This window comes from Trichomycterus rosablanca, chromosome 25 (genome assembly GCF_030014385.1).
Source record: "Trichomycterus rosablanca isolate fTriRos1 chromosome 25, fTriRos1.hap1, whole genome shotgun sequence".
Taxonomy (NCBI): Eukaryota; Metazoa; Chordata; class Actinopteri; order Siluriformes; family Trichomycteridae; genus Trichomycterus; species Trichomycterus rosablanca.
The window spans coordinates 11,601,109-11,618,093 of NC_086012.1; the positions used below are offsets into that span (position 1 = coordinate 11,601,109).

Here is a 16,985-nt window from a genome sequence, read left to right on the forward strand (position 1 = left end):
TAGTACAGCTCTCACACTCTCTCATACTGGTCACTGAAAGTTCCAACATGGCACCTCATGGCAAAGAACTCTCTGAGGATCTTAAAAGACGAATTGTTGCGCTACATGAAGATGGCCAAGGCTACAAGAAGATTGCCAACACCCTGAAACTGAGCTGCAGCACAGTGGCCAAGATCATCCAGCGTTTTAAAAGAGCAGGGTCCACTCAGAACAGACCTTGCGTTGGTCGTCCAAAGAAGCTGAGTGCACGTGCTCAGCGTCACATCCAACTGCTGTCTTTGAAAGATAGGCGCAGGAGTGCTGTCAGCATTGCTGCAGAGATTGAAAAGGTGGGGGGTCAGCCTGTCAGTGCTCAGACCATACGCCGCACACTACATCAAATCGGTCTGCATGGCTGTCACCCCAGAAGGAAGCCTCTTCTGAAGTCTCTACACAAGAAAGCCCACAAACAGTTTGCTGAAGACATGTCAACAAAGGACATGGATTACTGGAACCATGTCCTATGGTCTGATGAGACCAAGATTAATTTGTTTGGTTCAGATGGTCTCAAGCATGTGTGGCAGCAATCAGGTGAGGAGTACAAAGATAAGTGTGTCATGCCTACAGTCAAGCATGGTGGTGGGAATGCCATGGTCTGGGGCTGCATGAGTGCAGCAGGTGTTGGGGAGTTACATTTCATTGAGGGACACATGAACTCCAATATGTACTGTGAAATACTGAAGCAGAGCATGATCCCCTCCCTCCGGAAACTGGGTCGCAGGGCAGTGTTCCAGCATGATAATGACCCCAAACACACCTCTAAGACGACCACTGCTTTATTGAAGAGGCTGAGGGTAAAGGTGATGGACTGGCCAAGCATGTCTCCAGACCTAAACCCAATAGAACATCTTTGGGGCATCCTCAAGCGGAAGGTGGAGGAGCGCAAAGTCTTGAATATCCGCCAGCTCCGTGATGTCGTCATGCAGGAGTGGAAAAGCATTCCAGTGGCAACCTGTGAAGCTCTGGTAAACTCCATGCCCAGGAGAGTTAAGGCAGTTCTGGGAAATAATGGTGGCCACACAAAATATTGACACTTCAGGAACTTTCACTAAGGGGTGTACTCACTTTTGTTGCCGGTGGTTTAGACATTAATGGCTGTAAATCGAGTTGTTTTGAGGGAGGAATAAATTTACACTGTTATATAAGCTGCACACAGACTACTTTTCATTGTGTCAAAGTGTAATTTTGTCAGTGTTGTCCCATGAAAACATATACTTAAATATCTGCAGAAATGTGAGGGGTGTACTCACTTTTGTGATACACTGTATATATATATATATATATATATATGCGCATATAAACATATTGCCTGATACGAGATTTTAGCTGCTCAAAAGTCTGTAGACTGATTCATCACTTCATGATGATACCTTTTTAATAGGAGACAGATCTGGACTGAGGCCTGGCATCGTCTTGCTGAAAGAATCATGTCAGCATGTGTCACTCCAAAATCCCATCAATGGTACCTTCACACATATGGAAGTCACATAAGTCTGATGCACCCCCATACCAAGGGGCAAACAAAGGGGATTTGTATATCATCAAATTTAAACATTGGAATATTTCATAAAATTAAAGCATGTTGTCACATCTGGGTGACAAAGTTGGTAAAAACGGTGCAATTCAGCACCATGAACCTGGGAACCTGAGTTATTTCACATTTCTGGGTACTGTTTATGGGAAGGGTGGCATGTTTTCCAGCTCCCATAAGGATGCAGAAGGTTGATATTGCGAGAGATCTTTAACTAGATGAGTGAGTAAGTGAATGTTTGGTGACATTTGATTGATTGTTGGTCTGTCCATTGGTGTACTTTTGAATAAATGTTATTTTTAAATTAGACAAATATTTGACAATTAGTCAAATCCCATAGGCAGTAGAATAAAGTTGCTCCCCTTCCCCCCATTGCCCCCTTTCTTACTTTTTTATTGGCTTACCGGAATTTAGTTTCACATTTTACAGTTAAGATGAAGGGGGCAGTGGAACTGCAACTTACAATCTAAATGCTGGAAATAATCAGGCAACATCTACCATCAAACAACATAATGAAGCACAGTTTTGTTTGTGTGACGGGTTAACCGCGGTGTCTCCCTGCTGAGAGCTTGGTTTACATGTGGCTGTGTGCGGCTGGGTTGGGTAATTAGTATGACGTAGGTGTCTATAGGGTACTTAAAGGCAGGCAGGTGAGTTGGTTACAGGTGTGCGAGTTGAAGGATCCACCTCCCGGTCATTGTGAGTCTCGGTGTAGACTAGCTTGTACCGTGTTCAGAGTGAGGTGTTTTCTGGTTGGGTTATCCTGGTGATTGGAGGTAGGTCCGGAGTAACTTTGTATTTAGAGTGTATAGGTTGTACTGGTAATTCCATGTTTGCACCCAGCTGAGTGACTGTGTGGCTCTTTAGTTGCCAGATTGATCTAGTTGATACATCTCTGTGGAGCTCTGGTTGCCTGTCGTATCCAGTGGACTCAGTTTCATTGAGTGCTGCTGTTTTGTTTTCACAGCTGTTTTGCTTTTATTAATTATTTTGCTTTAATTTATTTTGTTTTTCTTTATGGTTATTTTTTATCATTGGGTTTCTTCTTTTGTTTTTTTTCTAAAGGTGACTATTTTTGTAGTAGTAATAGTAATTGTAGAATTGTTTGACCAGTCATTGTTGTGTTTTTTTTATTTTTTTTATTAATGTAGTGTGTTTTTATTTTAATTATTTGCATACCGAATTAAATGTGTGATGTGGAATAACAGTGTTGCAGTGGTTTGTTGTTCTGGCACTTATACTTTTGGGGTCATGCCTTGGTTGATTTCACTGAGATTTTGTAGGTTCTTTATCTGTTTCTTTATTGTGTTGTTTGTATTATGTACTTTTTTTAAAGATGTATTTTAGCATTTGTTAAGAAAATAAAATGTTGTATTATTTTCTCTAAACACACGCCTCTTGCTGATTTCTAATCCTTTGCTATACGAACCTGAGTGCCTTCCCTCCTCATTTTTGGGGGTGAATATTTCCCTGGGTGAAAGTCCCAGGGTGGCGTTGTCGGTAATGTTTAATTGGTAAAAATTCGTAAAAGCTTAATTTAGTTTCTCACCACTTGTTAACTCCCCTACCCCAGTACTGCCTCATTCTGGGGTGCTGCCACATTTGTATGTTTATTAGTTAAGATTTTTATATAATGATACTGGTAACACCTAATGTCGTACACTGGTAACAATCATACAGAGCCTGAGGCTTTTTGTTCTTTTTTTTACAGCATCCAGTGATGTGTATAAGTTGGTTAACAATGAGGTTCAACTTGACACACAAGATAAAAACAGTTTGAGGAATTCAAGTGGATGTTTTAGAGGGACATTATTTTAAAATACTACAGTGAGAGTAAATCCACAAAGAAGCGTGAAGGTTATGAAGACCAGGTGGAGTTCAATACTGAAACACTGAGTTTAACACTGAAGAACTTACAGAAGACTCATAGTGGACCATATATAGCAAGAGCTGAAAATAAACAGGAGAAAGTTTTGGCGTCCTTTACACTTTCTCTCTGTGTTAATGGAAGCCAAGTCATCTGTAATCATAGCAACCCAGCAGCTCAAAAGTGACTTTGAAGGAGATAAAGTAACTCTGCCCTTGTGTTAAAGTAAGTACAGTACACACAAATTAGTTCATAAAATGCAACGTTTAAATTTAGAGTTGGGCAACCCTGACTAAATTTTATATTTTAAAATGTATGTGTGTATACTATATATATAAGTTCTCTCAAGCCCATGTAGCTATAACTACTACTGTAGCATAACTGTTTCTCATGTCACATTGTTCGAGGGTCAAAGGTCGCACAGTTTTGACAGTGGTTTCCAGCCTTTCCCTACACAGAGTGAGATTTATCTGGATTCCCTGAATGTTTTCACAATATTATGTCTAGTAGATGGTAAAAACCTCAATTATTTACAAATCTGCATTGAGAAATGTTTGTTTTAACTGATTGACAATTCTCATATGAAGTTTGGTACCTTGGTATCTGATGAGCCACGACTCATCATCGCTTGCACAGACTTTTTGGTGGATTCTCTTTTTATACCCAGTCATGATTCCTTCACCTGCTACCAGTTCACCTGCTTATTGTGGAATGTTTTAAAACACTGTAACTTTAATTTTTCCCGGCTTGCATTTGTTGCAGGCATCAAATTTAAATGTTAGAAATATTTAGTAAAGTTCTATAAAAAGTAAAAGGGTCAATTAAAATAAATCAATTTCATAAAAGAAAATTATTAAATCAATATTAAATAAATACATTTATATATTAAAAGCAGATGTGATAATGGGTAAGAAATCTATCCCAGCTTTTCAATGGGCGCAAGGCACACAGTAACACCCTAGATGGGGCGCCAGTCCATCACAGGGCAGACACACACACTCATTCACCTATAGGGCACCTATATTCAGTGTCTCCAATTAACCTGACTGCATGTTTTTGGACTGTGGGAGGAAACCAGAGCTCCCGGAGGAAACCCACGCAGACACGGGAAGAACATGCAAACTCCACACAGAAAAGACCCAGACCGCCCCGCCTATTCAGGACTTCCATTTTCTGTAGAAGAGGAAGTGACAGACGCATGATGGCGGCTGTAAAGCAGCTAATTCTTTTCTCTGTTTTGGTCTCAGTTACGGGTAAATTCAGTCTCTTAATTATTTTTTTTTTATTAAAACTTTAAAATATGCTGAAACATGTAAACTGTTATGTTTATATATATAACAGTTTATATAAACATTTTGACAGTAAACTGTTAAAATCTGAATATTTCTATTGCTAAAGTATAAAATATATTTCATTTTATGATTTTTAGAAACACTTTAAAATTAATTTATCTTATGAAATCGCTGACAGGACAGATTGATCGTTTTGTAAATGTTAAATGATAATATCAACAATAAAAAGTAGTGTATGTTTAAAACCAAGCCTGTGTCACTAAATTAGCATACCAGTTCATTTTAGTACACTGGTTAAATTATTAATTTAAGTTCATATATTTGTGTTACATCAAATTGTTTCCAAGCTAAACCAAAATACATAAGTTTGCTTTGTGTGATATCATGTTATGTTTAATGATCTGTGATCTTTAATGCAACAATAATGGAGGCTATTGAAGAGGCTATTTTTTTCACTCTACATATTATTTTACTAAGTCTTGTTACTACTTAGTGAATGGAAAAATACAAAACAATATCACCATAATATAACTAAATGTCTTAATGTTCTTTTTTTACAGCATCCAGTGATGTGTATAAGCTGGTTAACAGTTCTGTTCAACTCGACACACAAGATAAAAACTTTCAGTTTGAGCAATTCAGGTGGATTTTTAAGAGTGACAATATTCTGAGATACTTCAGTGGGAGTAAATCCATAACAAAATATGAAGGTTATGAAGAGCGGGTGGAGTTCAATACTGAAACACTGAGATTAACACTGAAGAACTTACAGAAGACTGATAGTGGACTGTATGAAGCAAAAACTGAAAATAAACAGGAGAAAGTTGTGGCTCGTTACACACTGTACGTTTTGGGTGAGTTTTACAGGAACAATGCAATTCTAACATAATAATGATGTCATCATCAGATGAAGTGAATGTATGAATGTATGGACCTTTAATTGATTGGTGACCTCTCCAGTGTGTACATCTGCCTTGTGTCTCAGTGTTGGGTGTTACTGGACCCACTATGACCCTGGCCAAGATAAAGCATGTAGTGAAAATAAATGAATTTTCTCCCTTTTTCTCCCAGTTTAGAGTAGCCAGTTAGTCCTCCACTGCTGGAGACCCCAATCACATCTGAAGAGGGTATTTTTTTAGTCGTGTGCCCGTACTTCAGTGGATTCACGCGTGAGACCAGTCCCGCACACAGAGAGTCACTGCGGGAGAATCTCCATGTTTCCCCACTTCTGTACAGGTGCCTCAGGTTACTAACCAGGATCCCTAGACAGCGTTGATAACCCCCCCACTCATTAGTCTGGTCTTTTCCCACCCAACAGACTAGTGGCCATCTTTGTCTGCTGTAGGAACTGCCAATTGTTCCTGCCAGGGGAGCCCAGCCAACTAATACAGGGTTTTTTTTTTGGTTTTTTTTTACTTTTTTTCAAGTGACCCACATTTTGTTTATGATTTTTACTGTGAACCAGACAACAAACAATTAATTATACAATTTTATAATGAATACAATTGGTGGCAGTCTGGACCCACTGGGAGTAACGCAAAGCCTCCACAAGGGGGCGTTTGTGTACAAGTTCATTACATATTTATGTGCTTGTTAAAATTTATTTACTATTATTTTTTATTATTATATTCTTTGTTTTGCTCACTGCCCACACAAGGGTCGCAACCCAGGTTTTGAAAAGCCCTGGACTAGTAGCAAAGCTGAGATTCAAACTTGGAAAGTTCAGAATTCCAGTGCTGGTGTGCTAGCGGAGTTATTTCTGTCCTAATAAGACTTTATATGAGACATTAATCATGTTAGAGAAAACATCTGGTCCTGCCAGACTAGCTGTACAGTAATACATGTGTATTTGTGTATTGCAGATCCAGTGAAGGAACCAGAACTTACTTCTGTTTACCAGCAGAGCAGTGACTCCTGTAATGTGACCAGTTTAGGTCTCACACTCTCAATCAACTCAAGCTTTGACAAGAAAACCTGTGAGGAGAGTGAGACATTACCTGAAGGTGTCTCCTATACACTTTCTCTCTGTGTTAATGGAAGCCATGTCATCTGTAATCATAGCAACCCAGTCAGCTCAAAAGTGACTTTAAAGGAGATAAATCAACTCTGCCCTCATGAGCCTGATTCCATTCCATGTAAGTACAGTACATACAGTACATATAAACTGGCTCATTAAATGCAAATTACAAATTGTGTTGTGCAAAACCTTAGACGTCTTATTTAATCTTACTAACATCCCCTTTAATCATTTTTGTAGACAGCTAATTGTTTGGGTGGGCTAGTAGCTCAGTGGGTAGCACTGAAGAAGTTCCTGGGTTAAATCCCCAAGCGGGGATCTTCCCGTGTCCTCCCACAGTCCAAAAACATGCAGTCAAGTTCATTGGAGACACTGAATTGCCCTATAGGTGTGTTTGTTTGTGTGTGTGTGTGTGTGTGCGTGTGCTGCAATGGACTAGGGCCCCGTCCAGGGTGTTACTGTGTGCCTTGAGCCCATTGAAAAGTTGGGACAGGCCCCACATTTTCTGCAATTAGGCAACATCTAACATTAAACAACATATATTAATATAATGAAGCACACTTATGTTTATATGTTTATTGATTAAGATCAGATTTTTATTTATTAAATAATAATAAATTGTATTCATCAGACATTCTTGGAATACACACACTACAGTAGATTTTTAACCACATTTCATCAACATGTTATACAAATGATCTTGTGTGTTTCAGGTGATGCTATCACTACTACAGGTGGATCTGTTTGCCTGCTGAAGATAGTGCTGTATTCTGTGGGTCTGGTTCTCATGATGTCTGCAGTGATCACCGTCCACATTAGAGAGAGACTCATCAAACCAAAGATAGAGCAACACAGGGAATAAAACTACTTTTCAATCTATACACAATCAAGGACTTTCAGTTATGTTTATGTGCTAGTTAACATCTCTGTTCTTTCATATTAAGTGTTATCTTAACTCCTTTTACAACCTCTCTGGGGGTAAGGGACACCAGGAACTGGTACAAGAAGGATTAAACCTCAAATCTACCTCCTTCCTTGGGTATGTAAGCATCCTTCACTTCGGAATCCCAAGTCTGGACTTTTAAAGACCAAAGAGCAAAGACAATTTACTCCCCTTAACCAAACAAACACACACACACACTCAACTGGAATTCCAGTGACGAGAAAGTGACTGATTTGTCATGAGTTCAGTTTTCATTGTACAAGTGCTATACAAATAAATTAGACTTAACCAGATCTTATAAAAAGGCAGCATGGTGGCTCGGTGTGTAGGGTGTGAATCATTCCTGTGTGGAGTTTGCATCAGATTTAAAAAAATATATTTTTGTTTTTAAAACATGGGCAACACAGTTGGTAAAGTGGGTGCCATGCAGTTTTCTATAAGGATGCAAAAGTTGAAATTGTATGGTGATCTTTGATTGATTGATGGCCTGTCCATTGGTGTACTTCAGCCTTGTGCCTCAGTGTTGGGTGGCACTGGACCCACTATGACACTGATCAGGATAAAGCATGTAGATAGTATTTATAAATGAATAAACACATTATTTCTGTCCTAATGCGACTCATTAATCTTGTTAGAGTAAATATCTGGTCCTGCCACACTAGCTGTACAGTAATACATGTGTATTTGTGTACTGCAGATCCAGTGAAGGAACCAGAACTTACTTCTGTTTACCAGCAGAGCCGTGACTCCTGTAATGTGACCTGTTTATCCCTGTTTAACTGGGATGCTGTTACTGACACATAAAATCGCCAGATGGCGCTAGAATAGTTTGGTTATGAACTTAATTTTTTTGTTGATAGAATGTTTATTGTCCAACCTTTTTTATCATTCAGTGTAATTATTATTATTATTATAATTATTATTATTATTATAACCATTTTAACTATTATTAATAATATTGTTACTATTATTATTATTATTATTATTATTATTAATATTATTATTATTTTTACTGTTATTATTATTACAATAATTATTACTGTTATTATTATTATTAAAATTATTATTACTTTTATTATTATAATTATTATTGCTATATTATCATTACTATTATTGTTATTACTATTATTATTACTAATATTATTATGACTATTATTATTATTACAATTATTATTATTATTACAATTATTATTATTACTATATTATAATTTTTACTATTATTATTACTATTATATTATTATTATATTATTATTATTATTATTACTATTATTATTAATATTACTATTATTATTATTACTATTATTATTACTATATTATTCTTATTACAGTTATTATGATTACTATTATTATTATTACTATTATAATTATTATGACAATTTTTATTGTTATTATTATTATTATTACTTTTATTACTACTATTATATTATTATTATTATTATTATTATTACAAATATTATTACTAATTCTATTATTATTAATATTACTATTATTATTATTACTAATATTAATGTTATTATTATTACTATTATTATTACTATTATATTATTCTTATTACAATTATTATTACAATGATTATTATTACTATTATTGTTATTACTATTATTATTTTTATTACTATATTATTATTACTATTATAATTATTATTACTATTATTATTATTACCATTATCATTATTACTATTTTATTATTATTATTATTACTATTATTAATATCACTTGTGTTGTGGGTTAGACTGCAGATGGTCTGTAAATACGTCAGAGACTAAATGCACATAGTAACACATAGGCTACATGCAAAGTGCATCTATAATAGCTATCATTAACACTGACCCTGTAAATCCTGCAGAAAAGCTTTTGTAATAACCTTGTCATGCCAGATGTCATTTGGTTTTGGCAAACTGTTTAGGCAAACTGTTTCTCATGTCACATCATCCGAGGGTCAAAGGTCGCACAGTTTTGACAGTGGTTTCCAGCCTTTCCCTACACAGAGTGAGATTTATCTGGATTCCCTGAATGTTTTCACAATATTATGTCCAGTAGATGGTGAAAATCTCAATTATTTACAAATCTGCATTGAGAAATGTTTGTTTTAACTGACAATTCCCATATGAAGTTTGGTAACTTGGTATCTGGTGAGCCACGACCCATCATCGCTTGCACAGACTTAGTTTTTGGTGGATTCTATTTTTATACCCAATCATTCACCTGCTACCAGTTCACCTGCTCATTGTGGAATGTTTCAAAACACTGTAACTTTAATTTTTCACTTTTATTTGGTCTCTGTCCCAACTTGCATTTGTTGCAGGCATCAAATTTAAATGTTAGAAATATTTAGTAAAGTTTTATAAAAAAATAAATAAAAAAAACTATTAAATTTTTTTTTATAATTTTTATAAAAGAAAATTATCACATCAATATTAAATGAATACATTTATATTTTAAAAACAGATGTAATAATGGGTAAAAAATCTTTCCCAGCTTTTCAATGGGCGCAAGGCACACAGTAACACCCTAGATGGGGCGCCAGTCCATCACAGGGCAGACACACACACTCATTCACCTATCAGTGTCTCCAATTAACCTGACTGCATGTTTTTGGACTGTGGGAGGAAACCGGAGCTCCCGGAGGAAACCTACGCAGACACGGGGAGAACATGCAAACTTTGCAAGTAAAAAACCCGGACAACCCCGCCTGGGTATCAAACCCAGGACCTTCTTGCTGTGAGGCGACAGTGCTACCCACTTAGCCACGGTGCCGCCCTATGCAAAATGTGTAGCAGTGTATTCAGTTTCAGACTTCCGTTTTCTGTAAAAAAAAGGAAGTGCAGGCGCATGATGGCGGCTGTAAAGCAGCTAATTCTTTTCTCCGTTTTGGTCTCAGTTACGGGTAAATTCAGTCTCTTAATTATTTTTTTTATTATTAAAACTATAAAATATGCTGAAATATAAACTGTTATATGTTTATATATAACAGTTTATATAAACATTTATTTTAACAGTAAACTGTTAAAATCAGGATATTTCTACTGCTAAAGTATAAAATATATTTCATTTTATGATATTTAGAAACACTTTAAAATAATTAATTTATCTTATCAAATCGCTGACAGGACAGATTAATTATTTTGTAAATGATAAATGATAAATGATACTCCTGCTGCCCAACAATGAGTTGTAAGAGTGAACTTTTTGTTTTGTATAGACTGTATTTTAAAACAGCCTAAATAATAATTGTATTTTACGGAGGGGGCCAAAGAATGTATACACACTGTAATAGATAAACCTCTACATTCTATTGATTTACCACCCCTGGACTTCTACCTATGGGGTGTATCGTAGAATACCAGCTACACTGGTGCTGCTTCGGGAAAAATTTACTTTCATACAGGTTTTTATTTAAGTGTTTAGACATTTTGACCCCCACTGTGTAGTGATTTAATATAAGATTTCAATGTTAGAATGTTTTCTTACTTATTATCTGATGCTGTGGCATTATTGTCCATTTTCTTTTCTTTTTTTCTTTCTTATTTTCGAGGCTTACTGGAAAATCAAAAATACACTCAAACCATCATCATCTAGTTTCACTTCACACATTTAAGATAAAGCAGTCACACTTAACTTACAACATCGACCTGCAGTTTATTGTTGATTATTTTACATTTTTACATTTACATTTTCAGTATTTGCAGACGCCTTTTATCCAAAGCGACTTATGCCAAGTTCACACTACACGACTTTCCAAGTCATCAGGTCGCTGTACAGTTCACACTACACAACTGATCGGCAATAGGGGGTTTCACACCACACAATCTATCACCAACTGGAATCGCAGGTGAGCTTCTCTGGTCTCCCAAACTACGTTTTGTCATGAAAACAAACGCGAGATGTGACGAAAGGTTTAATGATACCATGTCCAAAAATGCACGTCAACAAGTAGCGAGCGATCAAAATTTGTGCGCTGATGTGCAGCGTAAAATCAAAGAGGAAAAATAAATGAATCTGAGTGGATTTGGCTTGAAATGTTCTATAGTGAGTTGGAGGTTAATAAATATTTTTTGCAATGCAGCGTTGGTGTTTTGTAGAGAACGATCAGGTCATAAATACTGTATAAAACTTGTGTGTGTGCTGATGTATACTGATATAAACTACAGGGTGGGCCATTTATATGGATACACCTAAATAAAATGGGAATGGTTGGTGATATTAACTTCCTGTTTGTGGCACATTAGTATATGGGAGGGGGGAAACTTTTCAAGATGGGTGGTGACCATGGCGGCCATTTTGAAGTCGGCCATTTTGGATCCAACTTTAGTTTTTTCAATGGGAAGAGGGTCATGTGACACATCAAACTTATTGAGAATTTCACAAGAAAAACAATGGTGTGCTTGGTTTTAACGTAACTTTATTCTTTCATGAGTTATTTACAAGTTTCTGACCACTTAAGATGGTGCACCACCACATTATGGGTGTCCCATATACTAATGTTCCACAAACAGGAAGTTAATATTACCAACCATTCCTATTTTATTTAGGTGTATCCATATAAATGGCCCACCCTGTATATTAAGCCTCTGTACCACCTTTTACACTCCTCCCCTATGTTTCCCCTCACACTGTATCTTGTGTTCTCATTGGCTGTTTGACATAGCACTCATTGCCAACTTGTCGGCCAATTCAGATCAGATATCTGACATGCTAGAAATCTCGATTCGAGTGCTCCGCGAGCCACTCGGATCGACTTGTTGAGTAGTTCACACATAGCGATTGAGAGCCGAGTTTCGATTGCCTAGCAAACGCCGAGTTGCTCCCGAGCCGGCAAATCTAGTGCCGACCAGTCGCCGAGCGGAAATCAGGGGGAAAGTAGTGTAGTGTAAACTAGGCATTACAGTACTGTAACAGTATACTGTGTAAGCAGTTGAGGGTTAAGGGCCTTGCTCAAGAGCTCAGCAGTGGCAACCTGGCAGTGGTGGGGCTTGAACCAGCGACTTTCTGATTACTAGTCCAGTACCTTAACCACTAAGTTACGACTTAAAGTGCAGGTTAGCTTACATTCTAAATTTTGGATCTAATCATTTAAAATCTAACATCAAACAGTCTATAATGATGTAGAATGATGTTGGTAACAACTGATGCCTTAAAATCATATACAGCCCCCTAAAGCAATTGTTTCAAACAACTGAACAACCAAGTTTTACCCTGTTTAAAGAAACAAAAATCACAACTTGGAATATAATACAGACACATACACACAGATTTAAGAAATTAATGATAGACTTTTACTAGTCAGAAATGTCTCTTGTGCCGCTCAGGTGGCGCAGCGATAAAAACACACGCTGGAACCACATCTGGGATCTCAAATACATGGTATCGAATCTCAGTTCTGCATGCCGGCTAAGGCTGAGCGGCCACATGAACAACGATTGGCCTGTTGTTCATATGGGCGGGACTAAGCCGGATGGGGTCTCTCTCTCATGACTGGTGCAATTACGACCTCTGCTGGCTGACTGATGGCGCCTGCACAGAGATGAGAAAAGAGTGCTCTTAGGGTGTGTCCCTCTGTACACACAGCTAAGCTGCACTGCACTCGTCAAAGTGTAGGTGATAAGATGCATTCGGCTGCTGCCCACGTGTCGGAGGGGGCGTGGGTTAGCTTCGTTCTTCTCAATCAGAGCAGGGATCGGCATTGGTGGAGAGGAAAAAAAAAGAAATGTCACTTGTAGGCAAATTAAGGTCATAAGATCTGTTCAAACATTGCTGGAAAACGTGTCACTGTCCACAGTCAGTTGTGCTTCACATTAACTTGGCTTTGGAGGCCAAACGAAACCCCACTTCAGTTTATTGCTAATCAGAAAATAATTCTCATTTAAGTCATTTGTCATTTGGTCTCAACAACCAAAAGTACAGTGTCAAAAACCAAGCCTGTGTCACTAAATTAGCATATCAATACATTTTAGTACACTGGTTATATTATTAATTTAAGTTCATATATTTGTGTTGCATCAATTTGTTTCCAAGCTAAACCAAAATATTTTACAAAAACGTGTTTCTACATAAGTTTGCTTTGTGTGATATCATGTTATGTTTAATGATCTGTGATCTTTAATGCAACAATAATGGAGGCAATTGAAGAGAGTGTGTTTTTGTACATCACTCAACATATTATTTTTTATATTATTATAATATTATAAGTCTTGTTACTACTTAGTGAATGAAAAAATACAGAAAAATATCACCATAATATAACTAAATGTCTTCTTGTTCTTTTTTACAGCATCCAGTGATGTGTATAAGCTGGTTAACAGTGAGGTTCAACTGGACACACAAGATAAAAACATTGAGTTTGATCTTTTCTGGTGGACGTTTAAGCACAACAATATTATTCTGAGATACGACAGTGAGAGTAAATTCATAAAGAACTTTGATGCTTATAAAGACCGGGTGGAGTTCAATACTGAAACACTGAGTTTAACACTGAAGAATTTACAGAAGACTGATAGTGGACTGTATGAAGCAAAAACTGAAAATACTGAGATCAAGTATGTGGCTAATTACACACTGCATGTTTTGGGTGAGTTTTACAGGAACAATGCAATTGTAACCTAACAATGATGTCATCATCAGATGAAGTGAATGTATGAATGTATGGTGACCTTTGATTGATTGGTGACCTGTCCAGTGTGTACATCTGCCTTGTGCCTCAGTGTTGGGGGTTACAGGACCCACTATGACCCTGGCCAGGATAAAGCATGTAGTGAAAATAAATGCCCCCTTCTCCCAATGTAGCATAGCCAGTAGCCAGTTAGTCTGACGCTGCTCGAGACGCCAATCACATCCGAAGAGGGTATTTATACATGATACATGCTTCCTCTGTCGTGCGCCCGTAATTAAGTGGATTCATGCGTAACACCAGTCCCGCACAAAGACATTCGCCGCGTGAGGATCTCCATGTTCCCCCACTTCTGTACAGGTGCCTTAGGCTACTACCCAGGATCCTTAGACAGCAATGAACACCCCCTCCCCATTAATCCTGTCTTTTTCCACTCAACAGACTAGTGGTCATCTTTGTCTGCTGCAGGCACTGCCAATTGTTCCTGCCAGGGGAGCCCAGCCAACTAATACAGGGTTCACTTTTTTTAAGTGACCCACATTTTGTTCGTGATTTTACTGTGAACCAGACAACACAAACAATTAATTATACAATTTTATAATGAATAAAATTGATAGCAGTCTGGTCCCACTGGGGTTTATAAAGTGTAACGCAAAGCCTCCACAAGGGGGCGTTTGTGTACAAGTTCATTTCGTGTTTATGTGCCTGTTAAAATTTATTTACTATTATTTTTTATTATTATACCCTTTTTTTTTGCTCACGACCCACCCAAGGTTTGCAACCCAGGTTTTCAAAAGCCCTGGACTAGTAGCAAAGCTGAGATTCAAACTCGAAAAGTTCAGAATTCCAGTGCTGGTGTGTTAGCAGATTTATTTCTGTCCTAATAGGACTTTATATAAAACATTAATCATGTTAGAGTAAACATCTGGTCCTGCCAGACTAGCTGTACAGTAATACATGTGTATTTGTGTACTGCAGATCCAGTGAAGGAACCAGAACTTACTTCTGTTTACCAGCAGAGCAGTGACTCCTGTAATGTGACCTGTTTAGGCCTCACACTCTCAATCACCTCAAGCTTTGACAAGAAAACTTGTGAGAAGAGTGAGACATTAACTGAAGGTGTCTCCTATACACTTTCTCTCTGTGTTAATGGCAGCCATGTCATCTGTAATCATAGCAACCCAGTCAGCTCAAAAGTGACTTCAAAGGAGATAAATCAACTCTGCCCTTTTGAGCCTAAACCCATAAGTAAGTACAGTACATACAGTGCATATAAACTGGCTCATAAAATACAAATTAGAAATTGTGTTGTGCAAAACCTTAGACGTCTTATTTAATCTTACTAACATCCCCTTTAATCATTTTTGTAAACAGCTGATTGTTCATTGCTGTGAAAAAATATTTGCTCACAATTAGGCAACATCTAACAACATATAATAATATAATGAAGCACACATGTTTTAATTGGTTAAAATAAAAAAATACGGTTAAGAAACAGCTGATGTACAGTACAATACAGTAGATTTTTAACCACATTTTATCAACACGTTACACAGTTGATCTTGTGTGTTTCAGGTGATGCTATCACTACTACAGGTGTATCTGTTTGCCTGCTGAAGATAGCGCCATATTCTGTGGGTCTGGTTCTCATGATGTCTGCAGTGATCACCGTCCACATTAGAGAGAGGCTCATCAAACCAAAAATAGAGCAACACAGGGAATAAACTGCTTTTCAATCTATATACAATCAAGGACTTTCAGTTTTGACCTTTGCCCATTTGTGGGGGAAGGGGTTAAGAAGTTGGGTGGGCATGGATCTGGAAATGTTCATTGTAAGTGCTATACAAATTTTTATTCTGTGTGGAGTTTGTGGGTTCTCTCAGTGTCCATGTTGGTTTCCACCCACAAGTCAAAAGACATGCAGTCAGGCCAGCCGAAGCTACTGAAAATTGCCGTTTGTGCGTCTGTGTGGTTGTTTCCTGTAAATTCTCCACACATTCTCTATTGGAGACAGGTCAGGACTGCAGGCAGGGCAGTCCAGTACATGTACCCTCTTCTTCCACAGACATGCCTTTGTAACGTGTGCAGCATGTGGTTTTGCATTGTCATGTTGAAAAATGCATGAACGTCCCTGGAATAGATGACGTCTTGAAAGCAGCACATGTAGCTCTAAGATTTCAATGTACTTTTCTGTATTAATGCTGCCATCACAGAAGTGTAATTGACCAGGAATATAAATAATCTGACCACAATACACGTTTCCACTGTATGATGGTCCATCCTAGATGCCTCAGAGCCCAGAGAAGTTGACGCCGCTTCTGGACATGGTTAACATAAGGCTTCTTTTTTGCACAGTAAAGTTTTAAGTGGTATTTGTGCATGTAACTCTGTATTGTAGTGCTTGATAAAGGTTTCCCAAAGTAATCCTTCACCCATGTGGTTATATCAGCTATTGTTGAGTGGCGGTTCTTGATGCAGTGCCGTCTGAGGGATCAGAGATCATGGGCGTTCAGGTTTATCTTGCACCCTTGGCCTTCACACACTGAAATTCCTCCTAATTCCTTGAATGGTTTAATGATATTATGCACCGTAGAGGGAGATATATGCAAATCCCTTCCAATCTTTCTTTGAGGTTCATTGTTTTTAGACATTTCAATCATTTTCTCACACATTTGTTGATAAACTGGAGA

The 16,985-nt window shown here is 37.5% G+C and overlaps 2 protein-coding genes across 2 annotated transcripts; both read left to right on the forward strand.

The window, feature by feature from the left end:
* The first annotated feature begins 4,638 nt into the window (after positions 1-4,638).
* Positions 4,639-8,302, forward strand: LOC134302568 (uncharacterized). Its single transcript, XM_062987710.1, has 4 exons — positions 4,639-4,690; positions 5,290-5,583; positions 6,592-6,864; positions 7,460-8,302. The coding sequence occupies exons 1-4, from the start codon at positions 4,639-4,641 to the stop codon at positions 7,606-7,608; spliced, it is 768 nt and encodes a 255-aa protein (XP_062843780.1). The 3' UTR covers positions 7,609-8,302.
* A 2,221-nt stretch (positions 8,303-10,523) lies between these two features.
* Positions 10,524-16,719, forward strand: LOC134302223 (uncharacterized). The gene is made up of 4 exons (XM_062987258.1): positions 10,524-10,575; positions 13,960-14,256; positions 15,274-15,543; positions 15,871-16,719. Exons 1-4 carry the CDS (start codon positions 10,524-10,526, stop codon positions 16,017-16,019), a joined length of 768 nt encoding a protein of 255 aa, XP_062843328.1. The 3' UTR covers positions 16,020-16,719.
* Positions 16,720-16,985: the final 266 nt, after the last annotated feature.